The sequence below is a fragment of the Tarenaya hassleriana genome, unplaced genomic scaffold, assembly GCF_000463585.1.
Source record: "Tarenaya hassleriana unplaced genomic scaffold, ASM46358v1 Cleome4, whole genome shotgun sequence".
NCBI lineage: Eukaryota > Viridiplantae > Streptophyta > Magnoliopsida > Brassicales > Cleomaceae > Tarenaya > Tarenaya hassleriana.
The window spans coordinates 2,654,647-2,676,948 of record NW_010966881.1 but is presented as its reverse complement, the minus strand read 5'-3'; the positions used below and the strand labels follow the sequence as shown (position 1 = coordinate 2,676,948).

At 36.1% G+C, this 22,302-nt stretch overlaps 5 protein-coding genes across 7 annotated transcripts; all 5 read left to right on the top strand.

Annotated features, from left to right (window-relative positions):
- The first annotated feature begins 1,544 nt into the window (after positions 1 to 1,544).
- On the top strand, positions 1,545 to 2,753 carry LOC104823602 (protein LURP-one-related 17). Its single transcript, XM_010555241.2, has 2 exons — positions 1,545 to 1,920; positions 2,241 to 2,753. The coding sequence occupies exons 1-2, from the start codon at positions 1,651 to 1,653 to the stop codon at positions 2,628 to 2,630; spliced, it is 660 nt and encodes a 219-aa protein (XP_010553543.1). The 5' UTR covers positions 1,545 to 1,650; the 3' UTR covers positions 2,631 to 2,753.
- Positions 2,754 to 3,512: 759 nt separating this feature from the next.
- LOC104823601 (E4 SUMO-protein ligase PIAL2-like) lies at positions 3,513 to 8,885 on the top strand. Of its 3 annotated transcripts, none has more exons than XM_010555239.1 (16): positions 3,513 to 3,792; positions 3,979 to 4,051; positions 4,226 to 4,294; positions 4,593 to 4,658; positions 4,738 to 4,820; positions 5,007 to 5,058; positions 5,144 to 5,215; positions 5,605 to 5,672; positions 5,767 to 5,815; positions 5,902 to 5,986; positions 6,070 to 6,171; positions 6,340 to 6,391; positions 6,530 to 6,581; positions 6,858 to 6,902; positions 6,989 to 7,834; positions 8,088 to 8,885. In XM_010555239.1, exons 1-16 carry the CDS (start codon positions 3,623 to 3,625, stop codon positions 8,550 to 8,552), a joined length of 2,349 nt encoding a protein of 782 aa, XP_010553541.1. In that variant the 5' UTR covers positions 3,513 to 3,622; the 3' UTR covers positions 8,553 to 8,885. The 3 variants fall into 3 exon arrangements, with proteins under 3 accessions (XP_010553541.1, XP_010553539.1, XP_010553542.1); XM_010555237.1 differs by having other exon boundaries at positions 6,786 to 6,902; XM_010555240.2 differs by lacking the exon at positions 3,979 to 4,051 and having other exon boundaries at positions 3,730 to 3,792; positions 6,786 to 6,902.
- Positions 8,886 to 9,345: 460 nt separating this feature from the next.
- Positions 9,346 to 12,593, top strand: LOC104823599 (meiotic recombination protein SPO11-2). Its single transcript, XM_010555235.1, has 12 exons — positions 9,346 to 9,542; positions 9,623 to 9,706; positions 9,979 to 10,108; positions 10,198 to 10,335; positions 10,427 to 10,515; positions 10,610 to 10,738; positions 10,821 to 10,915; positions 11,003 to 11,065; positions 11,141 to 11,217; positions 11,311 to 11,438; positions 11,510 to 11,675; positions 12,517 to 12,593. The coding sequence occupies exons 1-11, from the start codon at positions 9,450 to 9,452 to the stop codon at positions 11,642 to 11,644; spliced, it is 1,161 nt and encodes a 386-aa protein (XP_010553537.1). The 5' UTR covers positions 9,346 to 9,449; the 3' UTR covers positions 11,645 to 11,675; positions 12,517 to 12,593.
- On the top strand, positions 12,555 to 14,149 carry LOC104823600 (2-C-methyl-D-erythritol 2,4-cyclodiphosphate synthase, chloroplastic-like). The gene is made up of 3 exons (XM_010555236.1): positions 12,555 to 12,919; positions 13,018 to 13,148; positions 13,724 to 14,149. The coding sequence occupies exons 1-3, from the start codon at positions 12,589 to 12,591 to the stop codon at positions 13,955 to 13,957; spliced, it is 696 nt and encodes a 231-aa protein (XP_010553538.1). The 5' UTR covers positions 12,555 to 12,588; the 3' UTR covers positions 13,958 to 14,149.
- A 5,296-nt stretch (positions 14,150 to 19,445) lies between these two features.
- On the top strand, positions 19,446 to 21,793 carry LOC104823597 (transcription factor MYB26-like). The gene is made up of 3 exons (XM_010555234.2): positions 19,446 to 19,742; positions 19,909 to 20,038; positions 20,875 to 21,793. Exons 1-3 carry the CDS (start codon positions 19,610 to 19,612, stop codon positions 21,689 to 21,691), a joined length of 1,080 nt encoding a protein of 359 aa, XP_010553536.1. The 5' UTR covers positions 19,446 to 19,609; the 3' UTR covers positions 21,692 to 21,793.
- Positions 21,794 to 22,302: the final 509 nt, after the last annotated feature.

Genomic DNA, 22,302 nt, shown 5'->3' with positions numbered 1-22,302 from the left:
TCTTGCCATGGGAGCCGTGCTTGATCCGAGGATGAAGTTGAAGGGGTTGAAGTATTGTTATGACCAAATTGATAAAAACACGAGTGAAATTAAAGTGGACAAAGTGAAGAGTAAGATGTATTTACTCTTTGAAGAATACAAGGCTACTTTTGCGGTGTCGACTTCAAAAAGCTCAACTCCTTCAAATGTGGCCGGTTCAAAAGAAAAGGTTAAAAAGTCGACTCTTTACGCGGTAAGTTCTATTCTTTTTCTTCGTTTTATTAGTTATTCCAATGATTTCTTTTGATTATAACATTGTTCAATGTTTGGTATTATATAGGATTTATATGGATGTGATGATGGTAATTCGTCTGACGATGGATCGGGATCAGCTTTGGATAGGTATTTTTTTGATCGTAAAATGAACATCAAAATCCATAGTGATATGGACATTTTACAATATTGGAAGGCTAATACCGGACGATATGGCGTAGAATTGGCTCTTATGGCATCAGATATACTTAGTATTCCTATTACTACCGTTGCTTCTGAGTCATCTTTTAGTGCTGGTTCTCGCGTGTTGAACAAGTATAGAAGCCGTCTTTTGCCTTCGAACGTACAAGCTTTATTATGTGCCCGTTCTTGGATGTTTGGTTTTAAAGAATTTGGTAAGTATATATTTTCATAACATTGTCATGATTGTGATTTAGTGACGTAGATGTTTATGTGTTTATGTTTAACATTCTGATTATTGTAATCGGTGTATAGAATCAGGTCTTGGTACTGTGGAATCGACGGATGGATTTCTAGCTGCTTCACTATCTCCTTTTTCTACCGTGTTAGAGTCTACAAGCGATCACTCTATGATGGGGACGGAAGACGTATTAACAATTGAGTGATTTGTATAAAAAATTCAGGATTTGACCATTTGTCTAGTTGTTTTTAAAGATATTTAGTTTATTTTCATGGTATGTGTTTTTATATCTTGTTTTACTTTTAGTTATTAATGAATATATTTAGTTTGTTTTTATGATATTTAGTGTCTATTTAAATTTGCAGATTTTTAAATAGGGTCGGCCCGAATCCGAACCCGAACCCTATAAAATTGGGTTTGGGCCTAATTTTATAAACCCGATAAAATTCGGGCCGGCCCGAACCCGAACCCGAAACTCTCGGGCCGAGTACGGATCCGGGCCGGGTCGGGCCGGGCCGGCCCATTTGACACCCCTACCACCACCACAGACGCATATTGCAGTATTTTAATTATTATATAAATATTCATATATAATTATATGCTTTAATGTAGTCACTGCTTATGGACGAGCAAAATAAAATAAAGTTGAATGCATTTTAAATCATTGCTTAGGGGAAATTAATCGTTTTGAGATTGAATATGATACAAATGATAAATATATAACAGGAATCATAAAAAGTAATTATAAATAAAATGAGTTCAAGGAAATAATGCGAGCCACAGATATTTTTTGAATTCCCAACATATAAATCCTTGCTTAAAAAATAAATATAGAATTAAAAAAATATGAGCTTGGATTTTCCATTCGTAGCACACCCATTATATATACACACACACGGAAACACGAAATACCTAATCTTACGCCATCTGTGTTTATAAATTAGGCAACGAGATCTAGAAGTAGAAAGAGTCTTAATATGTTCCCTTTCTTGAAGTATATCTCGAGGTCGGTCCACGAGGAATACCAGCCGCCGCATCCGGAGGCGCGTGAGATTGTAGACGGTGGCGCGTGCACCACACTCACGGTGTGGAGGAAATCGCTTCTGGTGAGTTGCGAAGGGTTCACGGTGATCGATTGGAAAGGAGATCTGGTGTATCGGGTCGATAACTACGCCCGAACCCGACCCGAAGAGCTCCTCCTCATGGACAAAGACGGCAACTCCGTCCTCTTCATGCGCCGTCTTAAGGTAACCTAACCATACATATATACGTGTATGTATGTATGTATGTATAATTATTGAGACACCATTAAATTAAATTTAATATAAATCCAATTGTACGTACCGTAATCGACATCTATTTTTAGAATTTCTATGTAAAAAAAAACAAAGCATTTTCCACATATTTGGATTCTACCAATTAATAAAATATACGGATTATTTCACGTATTATTGTCTTGCATGATAATATCTTAATTACTTCTGCAATAAGATTAATTATAGAATTATAAAATTTTAAAATGTTTAAAAAAAAATTAGACTGATTGTTTTTCTTTGATGCAAATCAGAAATTTACAATGGTGGACAGATGGGGTATATATGACGCCAAGGACACTGAGGATACAAATGCAATTAAACCACCGAAGCGTCCGATTTGGTGCGTCAAGAAGAACGTCAACGCAAAGATTTTGGGCAACAGTTCCGACATTCTGGCGTACGTTTATTACGGGCCGTTCGATAAGAAGCACGCCTACGTCATCAAAGGATCGTACGGTTGTAGATCGTGCAAAGTAGTACACGGTTCGTCGAACCGGACAGTGTCGGAGATCAAGACGAAACAGGCTAAACCCGAAGGGGTTCGGTTCGGTTTAGATGTTTTTGATTTGGTCGTGTATCCCGGTTTCGACCCCGGTCTAGCAATGGCTCTGGTTTTGCTGTTAGACCGAATGTTTTCTTGATCGTCACTTTGTAAAATAAAAAGTTTTGAGGCTTTTCTACATAACTTGTAGAAAAAATGAAATTGAAATGTATAGCTGCTCTAGTAGCAGTTGGTTTTAATATTTTCAAAACGTCTTTTTCCTTATCTTTCACTAGATAGTAGATCCACACACAATTGGAATTATAAGAAAAAATAAAATATCATTAACATTAAATATAACCATACCAAAGCAGTTAGGGGTAATCCGTTTTAAAAAAAAAATAGTTTCTGAGGAAATGCGTTTTATATAAAATATAAATGAAGCAAATATATCTTATTTTTTTCAATTTGGCAAGTCTAAAAAAAGGCGTTTTAGGGTTCATAAAAAGAAAACGTATAAAGACATAACGAAACCAAATAAAAAAAAAGGATATCTTAATTTAGTTTAGGAAAAAATGTGGCTAAAACGTAAAAGAAAGTGTATTTAGATTGAGGAAAAAAATTAAAATGTAGAAAAAATGACATTTTTAATTCGAATTTAGCAAAATGTAAATTTGACAAAAAACTATTTTGAATTCAAAATTTTTCAAATATCTATACGAATTATTAAAATCAACCGTAATATAATCATCATTTTTGTTAAAAAATTTCAAATTCTATTAACTAATGTATAGTGGTTATAATAAATTAATAATTACCTAACTAATACTTTAGTTAATTAAATCTAATAAATGTTAATGAAAATAATGATTATTTATATAATTATTATTAATTTTAACTATTTATGCATATATTTAAAAAAAATTTGAATTCAAATCTAGTTTTTTTATCAAATTAAAAATAATTTTTAGTCTAATTTTGCCTGAAAATGTATTATTTGAGAAAGTCCCATCCAGAAAACCAAAAGTCTTAAGTATTTCGAAAAACTGTCCGTTCCTTTTCTTTTTGGTTTGCGAGGGGGTTTCCAAAAATTTTCACGGCCAAGGAGAGGGAAGAAGGTGGAGAAATCATCTCAAGTAGAAGGAATCGTTCATGAAGGCGGTTTCTCCGGCGGACGGAGGAACCAGGCATCAGTCAACGTCGCTGGTGATTTCTCAACTGCCTGCGGCGGCGCGGCGGTTGGATTTCTACGTTCAGGATGGTCGCCTGAGCAACCTCAAGGACACCGTCGAGTTCCGAGACTGTTTTATCTCTCTGGCTAAGTAATTTCCTAAACCATTTGCACACATGTTTGGATAAACCTAAATCTCGGTTCTCTTTTGGTTTCTCACTGTCTGGATTTTGGGTTTTAATAGATTTTCCCGCTGTTTTTTTTCTTGTTTTTTCGGTCGAATCGAATCGTTGTGTTGCTTTCTCCGTGGCTGGTTGGGTTTGCTTGATAAATGCAGAATCATTGATTTCGCGATTGCAAACAATGAGGTCCCAGCGAAAGCTCGAGAATTGCCTTCACTGCTCAAGAAGGTTCTTCTTCTTCTTCTTCTTCTTCTTCTTCTTCTTCTTCTTCTTTGATTATGGTGAAGAAAAGAAAATGGTGAACGGGCAGAATAACAAATTTGGAAATTTGCCGAGTGCTTGTGTGCAGAGAAGCCATTGTTAGTGTGCTTATAGTGATGCTCTTGCATTATGTCTGTGTAGGTGTGCAGGCGTAGAAGTGAGCATCGTTTCATATATGCTGCGTTAATGGTGATGATGGTCTCGGTTAAGGTAAACAAGAGAAAGAGTTCTCTGACACTCGTATAGTTTTTGGCGCTTATGTTTGTGCGAGATTCTGAACCTGCCAAATGCTTTTTCTCTATGAATAAGAACATGTTATCTCTTAGCTATGGCTAATTTATACGAGAAGACTACTTCATTTGTGATTTATTAGGTGCTGGATGATATCGGGTCTGAACGGGTTCACTATATTGGCCTGTGTGAGAATGATAAATCTGGGTTGAAACAGGAACCTCACAAACCCATTTGTTTTATGATGTATCTTACTGATTGCGTTTGTATGGCACAGAATGCTTGCCAATTGGGATGGTTTCAACAGAACGACGCTCGGGAACTTTTGGCACTCGCTGATGAGGTTTGTATCCTTCATGGCTAAAGTTGGGCAGAAAAATCTTTAGAATTCTGGGAATACTTATGTGTTTGTTCTTGTTCAGATACATAATAGTTTTTGCGGTCCTGGAGGTAGCAGCCCTAATCAAGAAAGTCCAGGCAGTCCATTTTCACAGATCATGGAGAGGTAGGTTTTGATTTCACTCATTCACTGTTCTTGTGATATTTGACTTCTAACAGTTTATTAGGCACAGTTATGTATTCTCTAACATTTATCTCAAGTCATACTATCTTCTATGAAAATGGTTGAGAAATTATTGAGTCTGAAAATGCACATGGTGTGTCTAAGAATCTTCTTTTTTTCTCTTTCTAGGTTCTATCCATTTATTAAGCTGGGGCATACTCTTCTTTCTCTTGAAGTAAAGGTGAGTTTGTCTTCATATCCTGTTTGAAGCACATACGTTCTGATGTTTTTGAAGTGAAGCACATATGTTCTTTTTTGCTTGGCAGCCGGGGTGTACAATATTGACGAATGACTTCCATATCTCAAAGAGGACGCCACATTCTACCCAACAGAAAATAGTATGCAACTTCATTTTTTTTAAGTTTGGACTGTTTGTGTTTCAGTTATTCATTATCCAATTCTGCTCTTCCCGGGTGAGATCTCTGATTTTGCTTGTATCAGTTGTCCATTTTTATCTGCTTGGTGTTTCGTGTGCTGCATGTGGTCTTTATGTGGTCAGGCTTACTTGTGCATTTTGTATTCTGTACTTGCAACACTTGCATTTAGCTGTTGCTGATGATTTCATCTACTGGGGCAGCATATTAACCATGTATAAGAACGTTCGACTTTGCCTGTCTACATTCTTTCATTTTTGTTTTTCAATATTTGGTTATCTCATCAATGTACCCACTTTCCATTCATGGTTAGCATAGAGTGTCTTACTTGAAGAATCCTTTTTGCTCTTCAGAGGTTATTTGTTGCTCGAACGGACAACATTGAGACATCTGCCTGTATTATAAGTCCTCCAGAAGTCAGGTATAGCTGAATTGCTTTCAGATGTCTTCTTTTTGGACTTCATGTGACGTAGCATGTTATTCTAGTGTTCGTTTCTTTCATATGAAAATTGCAGCTTCCTATTGAATGGAAAGGCAGTTGAGAAGAGAGTCAACATCCAAATGGTTTGTGCCGTTCGAATGTTTCTTTTCATTCTCCTGAGCTAATTATGTGGACGGATATTTTGTTTATTATTATTTCATTTTTTTAGGATTCTGGGCCTCAGATACCAACAAATGTGACTGGATTACTCAAATATGGGACGAACCTTCTACAAGCAATGGGCAATTTCAAGGGTACTTATTCAATTAAGATTTGTTTTGTACATTATCTTTGTTTTGACCATCCTTATCTCACAAAGATGCTCTATTGTTACAAGGGCATTACATCATCGTTCTTGCCTTTATGGGTGTGATACCGCTGTCCGAAGCACCTGTGCTGAAAGATTACGTTCAGTCTGAAAGCATTGAATCAAATTCAGGTACACTCTTGAGCAATCCGTGCAAGAGAGGAAAATTTGCTTTCAAATTTTATTATCTTTTCTGTATTTGTTGTTAGATCATTCAGTGACTTGCAAACATATAGTTCTATAAAAAAAAATTATTTTTTAAGATTTACCATTCTTTTCTTTTTATAATACTGGCTGTAGATGCTGACCTAATCGAGGGGCCATCTCGGATATCTCTCAATTGTCCTATCAGGTATCCAATTATGTTTTTCTATAACTGTGTGCTTATTTCCATTGTCTTTGGTCATTGATTTCGTATATGGGAGTTGCCAACAAGTGCTTGGACGTTTAAATCAACTGTCTCTTATTTACTTCATCTGCATTAACACAGCCGCTCTCGTATCAAACTTCCTGTCAAGGGTCTCTTGTGTAAACATCTTCAGGTAATGCGTTTTTTATTCAACATTAAGTACGATGGGGTCATTTATATTTTATCATTTTATAAATCAGCATGGTGAAATGCATAATGAATGGATTGTGAGAAGGGAAGTAGTGAGATGAATTTGAGAGTTGTAGAAAGTCGAGAGATAATAGTGATTTATGTTCCTTTTTCTATAATTTTTGATATATGGTACTTGATGCTTTAGTGTTTTGATTTCTCAAACTATGTCAACATTAATATGAGAAAACCGTCATGGCGCTGTCCACATTGCAATCAGCCTGTCTGCTATACCGACATTCGTGTGGATAAGAACACAGTGGAGGTAAGTAGCTACTACTACATGTTTGCTTACATATACGTGTTGTGTTTATGCTGTCTAAAGTAACATTGTCTCTATCATACCATCAGGTTCTAAAAGAGGTGGGATATGATGCTGCTGATCTAATAATGTCTACTGGTGGATCATGGAAAGTCGTAATGGAAAATGATGAGAAAATGGAACATGTGCGTCAAACCATTCATGATCATGAAGACCCAACTAGCATCTTAAAATCTGGGTCAATGGTTTTGGATCTCACTGGGAATAATGATGATAATGATGAGATTGGAACATTTGGTAATACCGAGGTTGAAGACCGGAAGCCTCTTTTGTCTGATATTCAAGGCCAGTCTAGTAATGATGTGAATATCGCTGCTTTGAACGAGGCCTTCTCTGGGTTTGATACCTCGAATGGCCTATCACTGGATCCTTCTATGCTGAATCTGAATCAGTTTTCTACTCCGAGCAACAGCATGCCACAGCCACCGCAAACTTCAGATACTGCCTTCGAGCAAGAATATCCTAACTTATTGCAAATACCAAGAAGCCAAGATCCCGTATCAGTACAAGCCCTACCTGTGCCATCATTACAGACCTCATCTGTTCCAGACAGACCGACCACATTCTGTGCATCAGTACCCACTTCTCAGTCCTCTCCGTTTCAGGCTTCACCCATTAGGCCGGTTGGACATAACATGGCCGAGGCTTCTCGGGTTCAGATATCATCTGCACAGGATAGACTTGAAACTACCACCAGGTTCAGCACATCGTTGATACCAACGCCTCAATCTTCTCAGGCTCATGCTTCATTTGTTCCTCCCGTTCGACATTGTCAAGGTAGAGCCTCCAGGTTGATGGAGAGATGGAGACCATATCACCGAAATCCATCTCAAGTGCCAACCATGGCTTCATCCCGGGATCATCCTTCAATACAGGTTGCTATCCCAACCCCAGTTCTTTTTCCTCACTTGTTTTTATGCATATGCGTCATACGCAGTAGCATATGCAAGATTCAGTTAGGATTTGATTAGGTTGCGAAAATGTTGACCGTACAGAGATTGAACTAGGTCCAGTTTGATTTCGAATTGAAGGCAATTTACATTCGGGTCAGGTGGCTATGTTGATCTGGATGGATGGCCACCCCAGAAAATTTCCTTAATTCAGGTGTGAATCTGTTCTTTTGTGCAGAACCGGAGGCATCCTGTTAGAAGCCAGTTCCCAACAGCCATAAGACAACAACCACCACCACCACCATCGTCCCTTTCACAGTCTCATACAGTGAAAGGAACAACCTTTGGCCAGCAAACAAGGTCTGTCCAGATGGAGAGGCAAAGGCTTAGCCAAGAGGGTCTAACGGTTCAATCTGTATCACGGGTCAGCAACCTTGTGGACCAGACCACGGCTAACAACTGGCGGCCACAGGGCCGTATGAGAGGAAGCCTCGTACCTGGTTCATATTCCACGGCTCTTGACCAACTCATCATCCGACCAACTCAACAGTCTCAGACAACTCAACCACAAGTTCAAACACCGTCACCATCTATGGCTTCATACAATATCTCTGTTAATATCGGATCGTTTTTGGCTAGCCGAATGCACGGGACGAGTATTCCCAAGACGCAAACCGTGACAGATTCATCACCTCCTGGTTAGATCTGACCACCCGATCTTGGTAGGACACAACACTAACATAACATTTTGAAAAGTGGTTAATGTGGTAGTAGATTGTTTTTTGTTTTTTTTTTGGGTTTGAATCGGTTTAGTCTTCCGGTTTGCATATAGGATTCCCGGTTAGTTGTTCGGTTATATATGTTTTCAAGAGGGCTGTACTCCATCAGTCCGTCTGCAGTGTAATGGATGCTTGTGCTGAAGGAATGGTGGTGTATGATTCCCGGTTTAACAATGTTCTCTTTTGTTAAGAAACGGCAAATTACAATATATATACACACACATGTGTGTGTGTGTGTGATTTGCTAGCGTTGTACACATATGGTGATCATTTCGATTTCATTTGGGTTACATTGGGTTATATTAAGATTCGACTATTTCTATTTTACATAAATTAAGACCATTTGATTTTTATATTGAATTCTATTTGATTTTGTTTCATTAGGTGTTCATTGATAAAAATATTTATTTTTAATTTTATTTTATTTTTTTGTTTTCTATAATTTATTGGGATTTGATTTTTCGGTTTTATAGAAATCATAATAATTCCATTTTATGTCAGATTCCATTTCGTTATTCCGTTTTGATCTATGTTTTTCTTTATTTTCTTTATGCATTTGATGTTGTTCGGGGAAAAGGTTTATGAAAATCACGGCGTGTTTTATACTTGGAACGGCATGCATTCTTCTTGGTTTTGTGCGTTCGAAAATGGCCTGTTATTATACACGTAAGGCCCACTTTGAAAAGCCCGCTTACAATCTTGCAGACTCGATTGCTCTCTCTCTCGCTGCAAACTTCGCGCCAATCTCTCTGTCCTTCCCAAAATTCAAACAAGTTTTCTGCCGATGTGATAATAGAGAAACTTGAAACGATTAACGATCTATGGAAATGGATGAAGAAGATGCATGCCGATCTTCCTTGAAGTTCTTCTCCGATCAACTTCTCTGCTACGCAGATATTCTCCTTCCTCATGAGGTAAATCCTTTCTCCGAAGCTCATTATATCGCGAATTCATATTCCTTTCGGATTCTGGAAACTGAAGAGTCCTATTTCAGGCTCGTGCCAGAATCGAAGTCTCGGTGCTGAATCTCCTCAGGATTTTGACTTCATCAGATCCAGCCATCTCCGATCTCCCCTTGGTACTCCCTTTTCTCCCTTCATGTTTGCTGAACCCAGTTATCGGAGCGTGATTACCAGATTCCGTGTTTCAGAATATATTAGGTCTCTTCTCCATGTTCCCTTGATTTATGATGAGGATTGAGTGTTTCGGATCTAGATTTTTGTTACTCGACTCGGAGGTCTGTTTGTTCACCAATTCAGTAAGATTTTCTGGGATTTGTAAAAAAAAAAAAAATCACAGTAAACAAACAGGAGAGAAGGTTGAATAACAAGAATGATGATTGTTTGGCAGATCAATCGCAGTCGAAGCAACAGCCGTGTTAGTCAAGGACTGCTTACGAACGTTTCCTATATTTTCCTCTCTAGTTCGCTGACTAAGAGTTCCTTGACAAGAGCAAACACAGCCAAATCCTTTGTCCGTGGTAATTCCTTGATGTTTCCATTGTTCTCCAAACCTTTGATTGGATTCACATCACTAGTGTCCATGCTAAGCCGTCATTTTCTCGAATAGTGTGGAAGGTCATGGAAATGTGCTTTCAGATTCTGCTCCAAGGAAAACGAGCGACCCAGAGGGAACTGTTCTACAAATTGCTCTGTGATTCGCCAGAGTATTTTTCATCCCAGATTGATGTCAACAGAACCATCCAAGGTCACACAGTTCAGCGTTGTATCATCACGATACATACTCGAAGACGAACTAAGAACGCTTTGAAACGAATTGTTTTTCTCTGTATTCACAGATGTAGTAGCATTGCTACGTTGCAGCAGATACAGTCTCGGTATTATGGCATCTAGCAGAGGACTTGTTGCAGGCCGGTTGTTCCTACAGGCAAGTGATGTCTCATTTGCTTTATCTTGTTTCCAATAGGACCTCTGTTATGTTTCTCATAAACTTTACTATCTGTCTACTCTTTCATATGTAGGAACCAAACAGGGAAATCGTGGATTGTTCCGCATGTGGTTCTTCAGGTTATGCTATTTCAGGTGACCTGAATTTGCTTGACAGCCTTGTCTTATCAACAGATGCACGTTATATTATCATTGTAGAAAAGGTAATCCCTTTCTTCAATCAGCACAGGTACGAGTTCTTACACAAATTTGTAAAATACGTTCTTACAATCTGGATTTGTTTAGCATGCAATATTTCACCGACTCGTGGAAGATCGTGTGTTCAATCACATTCCTTGCATTTTCATCACTGCAAAGGGATACCCGGATATCGCCACAAGGTACATTCCTAAACTCGGTTATTGTTTCCCACAAGCTTTCCCGAAATTTCGTCTCAGCTATCGCAATAACCGGAAAGTTAATTCCAGGTTTCTCCTTCATCGGATAAGCACTACATTTCCTGACCTGCCAATTCTTGCTTTAGTCGATTGGTAAGTACAAACATCCTCCTTACTATGTCAAAAACTAGATCTTATAACTTAAACGTGCATGAACAATTCTGCAAGGAATCCAGCCGGGTTAGCCATCCTATGCACGTTCAAGTTTGGAAGCATAGGGATGGGTCTCGAGGCCTATAGATACGGTAGATATCTCATTGCTATAACAAAAATAAATATCCCCTTTGAATCCAAAAGTTGATGAAACATATGGATACAAAAAAAAAAAAAAATCGCAGCTTGCAATGTGAAGTGGGTAGGGCTGAGAGGGGATGATCTAAATCTGATACCTCAAGAGTCATTGGTTCCTCAGAAGCCACGTGACTCACAAATTGCCAAAAGCCTAATGTCCTCCAGGGTCCTACCGGTAAGGATCGAGTTACCACTTTCAATTTGAAATGATTTTGATGGAAAGCAAGGGAAATCTTGATGTGACAGGAAAACTACAGAGGAGAGTTGGAAATGATGATGCGGGCAGGGAAGAGAGCGGAGATAGAAGCTCTCTACTCTCACGGGTATGCGTATGTCGGGAAATACATAGCCAAAAAGATAGTGCAGGCCAATTACATCTGATACTTCACCTCACTGCTCAACAAAAAAAAATGTAAGATCTCTCTCTCTCTCTCTCTCTCTCTCTCTCTAAAACATTTAAAATGTGTTTCAAATTGTACTTAGATTGGTTGGGCGTGAGTTCTTTTTCACTATAAATGTCGATGAATTTGATGGGTTCTTAATGGGCTTTCTTTGACCCATTAAAATAATAATTTCCACGCGCTTGCATTTTCACGATGCATTTATTGTTTTCGGTGGCTCAATTTATGTATTTGTTTATTTCGCCCGTTTGAGCAATAACTTTTTTTTTTTAAAGTATTTCTTTCATGACTCGAAAAAAAGTTTATTTTAGGGGAAAACATCTCGATTCCCGGGTTTCGATTCAATATTTGGTGATTTCGGTATCCAACTGAACAATCGGTTAGGTCGATTTGGTTTTAAAATGGTTTTATTATATAAATACTAAATAAAAATGGATAATTCCGGTATTGATTTGACTGGATTCTCTTCGATATTTATTAAATTCGGTTTGAAAACGATTTATTTGATTTTATAAAAATTATACCAAATTAAAATTGAGTATTATTTGGTTGGATTGAATTCACGGACCAAAATGCTCATACCTAATTTATTTGGTTATACGTGCCATGACTTCTCATGTTATTTGAAAGGTTCGTTACAAAATAATTGATACTATATTATTTTATTTTTTAAAAATGAATTTGATATAATTAGGTCGTGGCGTTTTGTGGCTTCGAGGCTATTTCTTAGAGAAACTTTTGTATTAGATAGCCAGAAACCCAAAATTAAAAAAAAAAGAAAGAAATATAATCCAAAACCCTTTGCCAGAAAATTTTACAAACGTGCAATAAATAAATAAATAAAAGGTACAGATTTTTTTTTTGGTGAGAATAAAAGATGCAGATTATTATAAACCACCGGAGAACCACGAGGTTTTGGCGGCCATGGCGACCACAACCCAACTCTTGTCCTCATCTCTGCTTCAGTCTCAAATTACCAGAAAGCCCCTCCTTCTTCCTCCGGCAACGACCTCCCATCGCCATGGATTCTCCGTGCGGATGCCTTCATATCTCTCGTCTCGCCCTTTAGTCTCAGCTTCGGCCGCTTTTCCGGCCGTCGGCGTCGATAAACCGGAGGCCTCCGAGAAATCCTCCAAAGTGCTGCCGTTTCGAGTGGGTCACGGATTCGATCTTCACCGCTTGGAGCCTGGCTACCCTCTGATCATTGGCGGAATCGATATCCCTCACGACAGAGGTTGCGAGGCTCATTCCGATGGTAAATTTCTCTCACTTCAATCGGAATTGTCTCCTTATTGATTCCGTTTAGAATCGGAATTAGGGTTTTTGAGTTGGGTTGGGTGGTTTTTTTTGCAGGGGATGTGTTGCTTCACTGTGTAGTCGATGCGATTCTGGGTGCGTTGGGGCTTCCAGATATCGGTCAGTTATTTCCAGATTCAGATCCCAAATGGAAAGGAGCTCCATCCTCTGTATTCATCAAAGAAGCTGTAAGATTTCATTATTTTTTATGGAGATGTGTTCATGTCCATAACCATTTCCCTTCGTACAGTGTTGAAGATTCTGTCTGAAAAGATTTTCTCTTACATATATATATATATATATAGGTTGATCTAGTCTACATTTGTTTATTGAATGATTGAGATTTTGGTGCTAGATTCATAGGTTGATGGAGTTTCATTTGTTTGCTAGCTATGGACGGGGTTTTGTTTTCTTTTACACTTGCTTGAGTTGAAAAATGGTGATAGCATCCAGGAATCCAGGATTGGTGGATGATAGATCAAGCCTCGTTACTTCTACATTTCATATAACTAAACATATATAAGCTGAATTTAAAGCAAAGTTCTTTGGGGGAATATAGTTTATTGTCTACTGAATATTTCGAGCTAGCAGCATGGGCGCTTTGGTTTGGAAACTTAGTTTTTAACCGGTCCGAACCGAAATCTGATCAGATAGTACTGAACAATATTCGGTTCTAATTGGGTAGAATCTCTGTAGAACTGAATGAACCGTTCTCGGACTTCTGAACTGAAAATGTCTGGTTCTTTTTCTTGTCCGGTTTCAGGTGAGACTGATGGAGGAGGCTGGATACGAGATAGGGAACCTAGACGCGACATTGATACTTCAGAGGCCGAAGCTGAGTCCGCACAAGGAGACAATCCGCTCTAATCTCTCCCACCTTCTTGGAACAGACCCTTCCTTTATCAACTTAAAAGCTAAAACCCATGAAAAAGTCGACAGCCTCGGTGAAAACAGGAGCATTGCTGCTCATACCGTCGTTCTCCTCATGAAGAAGTAAGTCGATTTTTTTAACCCCCTTCGTAAGCAACCTTTTTTTTCAAAATTCTCTCCAGAGGTTTTATAAACAAAAGTCTGATGAACCAAAATAGAGTCTCTTTATGTCAATAAAAGTAGATGTATTGTCAAGAACAGGAGAGAACTTGCTAAAGATTTATGTGCTATTTAATAAATATGTGGCTTCTCTATCGTATACCAAGTAAAAACTTAGTAGGATACCAATAAACTACATGGTTAAGACAGAATGTCGTTCTCACTGCATTATTCCTTCATCCAGGATGATCATTTCAGGTTTTGAACTAATTATATTTGAATTCGATTATTTCGGTTTAAAAAAATTTCAACCATTCGGTTTTTATATCGAGTTTGGTTTGATTCGATTCTATTTTGGTTCGAATTCATTTTTTTTGAGAAAGATATCCATTAAAAATATTTCTTCGTGGTTTTTTTATTCGGTTTAGTTTGATTCTGATTATATTTCGAATTCGATTTTTAACGATAAAAATATTATAACTATACGGGTTTTTTAATGGGTTCGGTTTGGATTCAGCTCTTGAAGAAATTATACGGGTTCCATATGAAATTCGGATCGGTTACAATTACGTGTTACTCGATTAAGATTCGGATATTGACCAAATTGTGGCACGTGTAAACACATCGGCCCATAATGATTGAGAGTTCCAGATTCTGTTTGAACACGGGGGACAGCTCTAGGCAAACAAACTGAATTATGAGTTAAGTTGGGGTCATCCGTGATTCATCTATAAAGAGAGTAGAAAAAAAAAAGAGAAGGGTTGGATATTTTCAATGGCTCGAACTATATGCAAAGAAACTTCTCTGGATTTTAACTATCAATCTCAACCTCTCAGTTTTTAGATTTGATCCTGAGAAGTTAAGCCTAAATCCTTAATTTAGCAAAGGCAATAATAAGTGATTTAATTTGGACGTGGCTTATTCAGGTTTCGGTTCGATTTTTTTAGAAAAAAATTATTATATTTCGGTTTGGGATTTGATTCGATTACGGTTTTCATGGGCAAAGAAAATGCTAATAGCTTTCAAAGCTTCGAAACAAAGCACTACTACAAGACATCCAACCGAACTCAAACAAGTTTCATTTCGTATATTATGTCTAAACAACTACACATATATTTGCTCCTACAGTCACAATAATATATTAAATGCTTTTTATTACATGAACTAACTAGGAACTAAGCTTAATGGCTCAAACAGGTAAGATTGGGTCTCTCATCAGGTTCATTGTCCCAGAAATCCCATTGATCAGAACAATCGAACAAGTAAAACCGAAAGCAAGTTTACCCTCGGATTCAGTCTCTATCGTCGATCAGCCCAACATCACACACGATCCTTAACTACATGTCGTTTTTATCCTCACAAGAGTAAGGATTCAGAACCTAACCGAAAAATTTAGTATCGTTTTAAACTGAACCGTCTAAAAAATTACCAATTTTTAGATAACGGAATATTTTTGAACAAAATAGAAATTGAATCGAACTGAATATAATAACCGATTAGAACATATTTTTCTATAATTGAATAACCCGAATGAATCAAATACTTTACAGAATTTGAACCGAATACCGAAGCATCCATCTCTACTTCTAAGGGTCCACATAACAACTGCGTGTCGTTCATTACTTTAATATCGCATTGTATTTGGAAATACATACCCTTCTCTTGGCGGTTAAATGTGTAGGAATAATATTTTGTTTTTGATGATATGAAAGTTCACCGGATCTTTAATCCAATTATATATACCATTCAAAGTCTCGGAGAAAAAATTGGATAAATCAACGTCTTATGACACCTCTCGTACCTATATCTGGAATCGAATATAGGTATTATCCATCTCAAAATATATTATTATTGTATCACCTTTTATATGTTTGTAACAAGTAAGAATGTTCTTAGCAATTATGGTGATTATTTCCATAAGAGGAAACAATGGTTCTCATGCATACATATAACTTTTTTTTTTTTTTTTTTTTTTTTTATAATTTTTTTTTTTTTTTTTTTTTTTTTTTTTTGATAACCGGGTAATCCTAGGCCCAAAGGGCCCAGACTAATCCCGACCCACACGCAGCATACATATAACTTTGATTATTTGTAAGCATTTTTTTTCTATGATTAAGTCTTAAACAAGAGAACAAAACTATGATTATATCTGATTTAGCGAGGAGTTTAATTATGGCATACATGGTAGAGACATCTCATTCTTTTGATTATTATTAACTCAACCAACTAACCATGCCCTTGGATTGCAAATTCCTATCTTAACAAATGAACATATTAACTTAATTTGCAACACTAATCATGGAAATTATATCAATTCTTTTGACAAAACAGCATCACCTTTGTTTTTCTTTCCCCGTTTTAATTTAAAAATAAATTAAAGTTAAGCTCTTGTGTGGGCCCAAAGGGTCATTCCATTGCTCCTCCTTAAAGCTAAGCACATAATGATTTCAATGATGGAATATCACACACTTAATCGGGGATATTAATGTAAATCATTAATCACAAGAAATAAATTTAAACTGATAATTATTTAATTTGGCCTATATATTTTCAAACATTTATTGTATGATCCAATCACAGTCACCCGTTTATGGTTTTTGTACGTACTTCAAAAATATTGGGTTCGTTTCACTTTATTCCGGAGTTCATTGACATGTGTATATATATATCGAATATAATTAATATTAAATTGGATATCGAATTTTAGATTTTGTGTTTTTTTTGGGAGTTTTAGTTATTTGTAAGAAGGAGAAAAGAGGCAAGAATAAGAAAAGGCTTGCGATACATAGAAGCAAAAGTCACCTTTATAAGCGAGATTACATTTACATCAATCTTTGGTAGTTGATTTGCGCCAATCCAACGGCCCCACTCCCCCCTCCTCACGTTCACGTACGTACGTTACATTTTCCCAATAACACACATATATATACATATGTGTATATGTGTATGCATAGACAATATATCAAAAATATGTTTACTTTGCTATTTTGACTTCAAGGTATACCTTTCTCCACCTGTGATCCTGTGACCAAAAATTTATTGAACTTATAAATTTTTTATCAAATGATCAGTGAGTATATAAGGTATGAACATGATGAATGAGTGTGATCATCGTAAATTTAACATTATGGTCAATATGACCAAGTTTAAATTTTTGGTCACATGGATTATATGGTCACAGTTGGAGAAATATATACGGTTAAAATAGCAAAATAATGATATTTTTTATAACGCACCATATAGATGTGTGTGTACAAGAGAACAATACTTCATAAGTATTAGTATCGATTACAACCCACTAAAAACAAATTCACTCATATATATATATATATTTTCCTTTTCTTCAAAGTTGGGATTTAAATGATACATGAATTTGTGTTTTTTTTCTTTTACATTTTAGATCTTCTCTTATTTCATCTTCTTGGAATAATCGTTTCAAGATCTAATTAATCAACAATGGAGATTGATGATATGAAAATCAAAAAGATAAAATTATATAACAGTGTGATGCATTGGTTTTCTTTTTTGACGATTTTAGCGTTCATATCCAAATTGCTTTTGTGATAAGCTTTCGAACATATGCGTAGTTTTAATATAAGAAGTGACGACATCTCAATTTTTGAGATTGATATATGTATCTTCAATATTATATATATATACACCCCTACTCAGTATATATATATATATATGTATGTGCGTTAGAGTGTATGCATATATGTACCGCATGCCGACAAACATGCATATGTACCTTGAGAGACACTTCTCCGGTTAGTTGTATTATTATAGACCATTAAAAGAATGTCTAGATGATGACGCACATATCTTAAAACAACGGGCTATTTAGCATTTTTTTATATCACAAATAAGAAATCAAATATCTCATGTACGTTGGTACTTGACACATATTTCATACAAAGCCTTAAGTAACCAATATATAACCCGATATGATTGCAGGTTATATAACACACATAAAACTTGATATATAGCACATCTTATATATTATCCAATCTCAAAATCGATTCGAAATCCGCAGAGTAATTAGCCTATCATATTCCAAGGTTTGGTATAGGAGAGTAGCTTTTTCGTGTGTGCATATATATATATATCGACTGGCATGCATAGATTGTTACGTAATGTATACTATGTATATAATTCAGTCCACCAAATGGTTGCAGCCAATGTAAACGAGGGTAGAATTGTCATGGTAAAGAAGATACTCTGATGTGACAGTATTATTATATATTGCATGTCTATATCTTTACGAGTAAAACCCAAATTGAAAAATGAAGCGAGAATTATAAACCAAGCGATTTCATTTTCGACGGGTCTCAATATGTCTCCTAACTAAACGGGAGCCTTGTAGTTGTACACTTGTAATGATTATTGTTACATCTCCTTGAAAAGTTTAGCCATTGGACGTACATTAACTATATATATCTACTATATATTTTTTTTCCGGTTTAGATTTAAATGTGAAAAGGATTATTACAATTTCGGCTAGAAAGAAAATGTCATATTCTTCCTCTAATAATAATAATATCACACATTGAAAACTTTATATAAATATATTCCTTTCAAAACATACCTCACATAGAAAACGTGTATTATAGGTTTAATGGTCATATTCAAATCTTTGCCGATCTTGTATAATAATTCTCCAATGAAAACAAATAAAGATTTTTTTATTTGGAACTTTTGTTTATACAAAACCTTAAACGTTTTTTTATAACCGACTATCTTGGACCGTTGGTCATACTAATCTGGGGATCAAAGGTCAACCGTATGATTTAGAAATTGGAATATACACCATCTTTTCAAATTTGAGATTCGAACTCGGACGGAATATACACTTTGCTTCCCCTTTCACCAATTGATAACTACCAAACTTTGGATCAAAACTTCAAATGTTAGACCTTTTGTTTTGTTTTTTGTTTTGGAAGAAGAACTTTAGCAGTAACACGTGTGTTATATGTGTTTTGTATATGTCATGAACAATCTTCGATACTTTTAGAGGAAAAGAAATGTTTCTAAGCAAACCCATTAGGCGTAGCTTCAAGCAAAATATTCTGAAAAGTAATTAAGAAGAAAATATGGGTTTGAATTCGTGTTCCATAACTGTATAAGATTATGTGATTTATATATATATATATATATATATATATATCATTTTCTAAAATCATATACATGCACCCCACTTTTGTAGAGAGAGAGGGGGGTATGAGGAACAACCGGCAAAGCTTCTGTAGGAGAAAGAAGGGTACGTAAAGAACATTTTGGCAGAATGCTAACGTAATAATACTACCGGAAAGTTCTTTAAAATATTCTCTCTACGTAGATTATAATAATAACACACATGACATGAAAAGAAAACCGATGAGATGTCGTTTTAGGGTTAGATCAACGAAGAAATATCTCGGGCCCCACCCGTGGACCCGACCCGGGTTGTCGGCCCCTTTTATCCCCTTTTATATATGCTCTTAGTGTACAAACCCACTACCCAAAACCCACAAACAACACACACGAAAGACTTTAAGAGAGAGAGTGGAGAACCCTAATTAGGAGGGATTCTCATCAAATAATATATTAATTATTGTGGATAAATAAGTTAATTAACTGATAAATGGGTCATCACTCATGCTGCAACCAGCAGAAGGTGAAGAGAGGGCTTTGGTCGCCGGAGGAAGATGAGAAGCTCATTAGGTATATCACTACTCATGGCTATGGTTGCTGGAGTGAAGTCCCTGAGAAAGCAGGTTCTTTGAATCTTTCATTCTTTCATTTGAACTGATGTATGCATACACACATACAATCGCATTCATGTGTATATATGTATATATATATATGTATATGTATGTGTATGTGTTGCAATTGTTGGTTTGATTTTTTTTATTTTTTGTTTTTGAAAAAACGAATGTAAAGGGCTTCAAAGATGTGGGAAGAGTTGCCGGTTGAGATGGATTAATTATCTGCGACCTGACATAAGAAGAGGAAGATTCACTCCCGAGGAAGAGAAGTTGATCATTAGCCTTCATGGAGTTGTCGGAAACAGGTTCTTTTTCTTTAACCCTAATTCATGATCCAATATTATACATTAATTTGTCCATCACATGTTTATTTTCTTGCAGTCTTACCGTGTTATACATTTATATACAATCGCACATATGTTTTAAAGTTACGATCCAATTCACTTCTTGACCATACATGCATATATATCATGCCAAAATATAACATCTAAATTACATTTATGGTTTTTCATGGATTAGCAAGTGCTAATACACGGTTCTGAAAATAGAATATGCTTGAAAAGGTTACATCAATGGTAAATCATTGGGTTCTGAGATTATTAATTAACTGATAAAAGCTTTTGGTTGAAGAGTAGGCACGTGCCTATAAACATAATTTTATTTTACAGATCGATGTAATGTATTGTCTTTATATGTTTGAATAACACACACCCAACGTTATTAAGCTATTATATATGTTAGTTTCTCCTCATTTATAAGCAACAACCTTTTATATATATATATATATATATATATATATACACACACATATATATATATACATATATATGTATAAACTGATATAGTCTTGACGTGTATTTTCATTCATCCCCGGTCTATATTTATATATCTACCATCTCCCCTACTAAGTAGTGCACTTCAAGATACTTTTTCTTTGACAGTTTTAAAATGTGACATGCATAATACATAATATATGCATATACGTTTTTGTGCCTGCGTGTATCTATATTATATATATATATATATATAAGAACGTGTTCTTCCTGTTTTAATTTGATATATGTTAAATAGTTTATTCAAACTCTAATACATACAATACAATTTGTTATTTACCATTAACAAAAAAAAAATACAATTTCAGGTGGGCTCATATCGCAAGTCATTTACCTGGAAGAACTGACAACGAGATTAAAAACTATTGGAATTCATGGATCAAGAAAAAGATACGAAAGCCTCATCATCATCATCATAATGCTCCTCGGTCATCAATAACCACCGCGACCACGGACGCAAGGGCAACTACTTCCGCTTCCCCTTCTTCTCCTATCACCACGATGACATCAAGTGTGGATTATCCACATTTCGATAATTTCACGAGTCATCGTAACCCATTAAACTTTGCGAAAAATCAAGAAGTTATGACCACGAAAACGTCACATATCCAAGAAACCCTTTTCTCTCCTCAGCCCCCTCTCTTCATGGTGGACACAACAACGCTGCCGATCCTCGAAGGTATGTTCCTCTCTGAAAACATCATCACAAACGGCGACAAGAACATTAATGATCATGAAACACACGGAGGAACCGACCATCAAATTGCATCGGCATCCAATATTGACTCCTTCATATGGAGTCTTAATCAAACTCAGCCCATAATATTCAATGATTCAAGTCTCAATACTTTACCGCCATTGGTAGAGGAGAATATTGTTGATAATAGCAAAAACGTCGTTCAAGATGGAGATTTGGAGGTTTTCGAATGCTTGAAAAGGCAAGAATTGAGCTATGTCGATGATCAATGGATTTGTTCATCACAGCCATGCTCGAATTTTATCTTTTGGGACAACCTTAACAACATCAATGTGGAAGGATCTTCTCTTGTTGGAGAGGCCGAGCCCTCGATCACTTTGGCATCCTCCGCCTTTTCTTCTTCATTTCCTTCTTCTTTTTTAAGTTAATTAATGGTTATCTATTCCACAGTAGAGAAAATAGGTAACATTGATATTTCTTAATGTTCTTCACACATCAAAGGGTTTGTTTTTTTTTTCTTTTTTTTGGTATTTGGGAGTTTGATTTCGGATTTTTTTTTCTATCTAACCTTTTTTCGTTTTGGTGATGAGAGTTTTCAGGATGAAATGTTGTGGTCGTGGATATGCACTTATTGTTGATTTTATTTTATTTTTTATTTATTTTTGGGTTTGTGCGGATTTGAGGTTGTAATAAAAGGAAAAATTAAAGAGGAACCACGCATATTTACGTTGATGCTGATTTTAATACGGTGTCGTATTCCTTGCATTTTGTTAAGAACATTAGTAATAATACGTATGAAGTTTGGTTACTCATAAAATGTTAAATGGTTTATCGTAATTTTGTTAAGAAGGAATAAAATACCTTTAATGATTAAATTTCGAATAATACGAAGAGAAAAATGTATGGGCCCAAATAAAAAAGCCCACTAAAGAAATAAAAAACCTGTGAAAAAAAAAAGCAAAAAACCCCGTTTAACCCTAAAAATATTTTTTTTTTGGTATAAAACCCTAAAAATATTTGCAGTCTTCTCTCGCTATTA

Coding starts and splice junctions, on each gene's coding strand:
- LOC104823602 (XM_010555241.2), top strand. CDS start 1,651: ATGTTCCCTTTCTTGAAGTATATCTCGAGGTCGGTCCACGAGGAATAC. Junction 1,921..2,240: donor TCTTCATGCGCCGTCTTAAG/GTAACCTAACCA, acceptor GATGCAAATCAG/AAATTTACAATGGTGGACAG.
- LOC104823601 (XM_010555237.1), top strand. CDS start 3,623: ATGAAGGCGGTTTCTCCGGCGGACGGAGGAACCAGGCATCAGTCAACG. Junction 4,295..4,592: donor TGATGATGGTCTCGGTTAAG/GTAAACAAGAGA, acceptor TGTATGGCACAG/AATGCTTGCCAATTGGGATG. Junction 4,821..5,006: donor TTTTCACAGATCATGGAGAG/GTAGGTTTTGAT, acceptor TTCTCTTTCTAG/GTTCTATCCATTTATTAAGC.
- LOC104823599 (XM_010555235.1), top strand. CDS start 9,450: ATGGAAATGGATGAAGAAGATGCATGCCGATCTTCCTTGAAGTTCTTC. Junction 9,707..9,978: donor CCATCTCCGATCTCCCCTTG/GTACTCCCTTTT, acceptor ATTGTTTGGCAG/ATCAATCGCAGTCGAAGCAA. Junction 11,218..11,310: donor TCTCGAGGCCTATAGATACG/GTAGATATCTCA, acceptor AAAAAATCGCAG/CTTGCAATGTGAAGTGGGTA.
- LOC104823600 (XM_010555236.1), top strand. CDS start 12,589: ATGGCGACCACAACCCAACTCTTGTCCTCATCTCTGCTTCAGTCTCAA. Junction 12,920..13,017: donor TTGCGAGGCTCATTCCGATG/GTAAATTTCTCT, acceptor TTTTTTTTGCAG/GGGATGTGTTGCTTCACTGT. Junction 13,149..13,723: donor CTGTATTCATCAAAGAAGCT/GTAAGATTTCAT, acceptor GTCCGGTTTCAG/GTGAGACTGATGGAGGAGGC.
- LOC104823597 (XM_010555234.2), top strand. CDS start 19,610: ATGGGTCATCACTCATGCTGCAACCAGCAGAAGGTGAAGAGAGGGCTT. Junction 19,743..19,908: donor TGAAGTCCCTGAGAAAGCAG/GTTCTTTGAATC, acceptor ACGAATGTAAAG/GGCTTCAAAGATGTGGGAAG. Junction 20,039..20,874: donor CATGGAGTTGTCGGAAACAG/GTTCTTTTTCTT, acceptor ATACAATTTCAG/GTGGGCTCATATCGCAAGTC.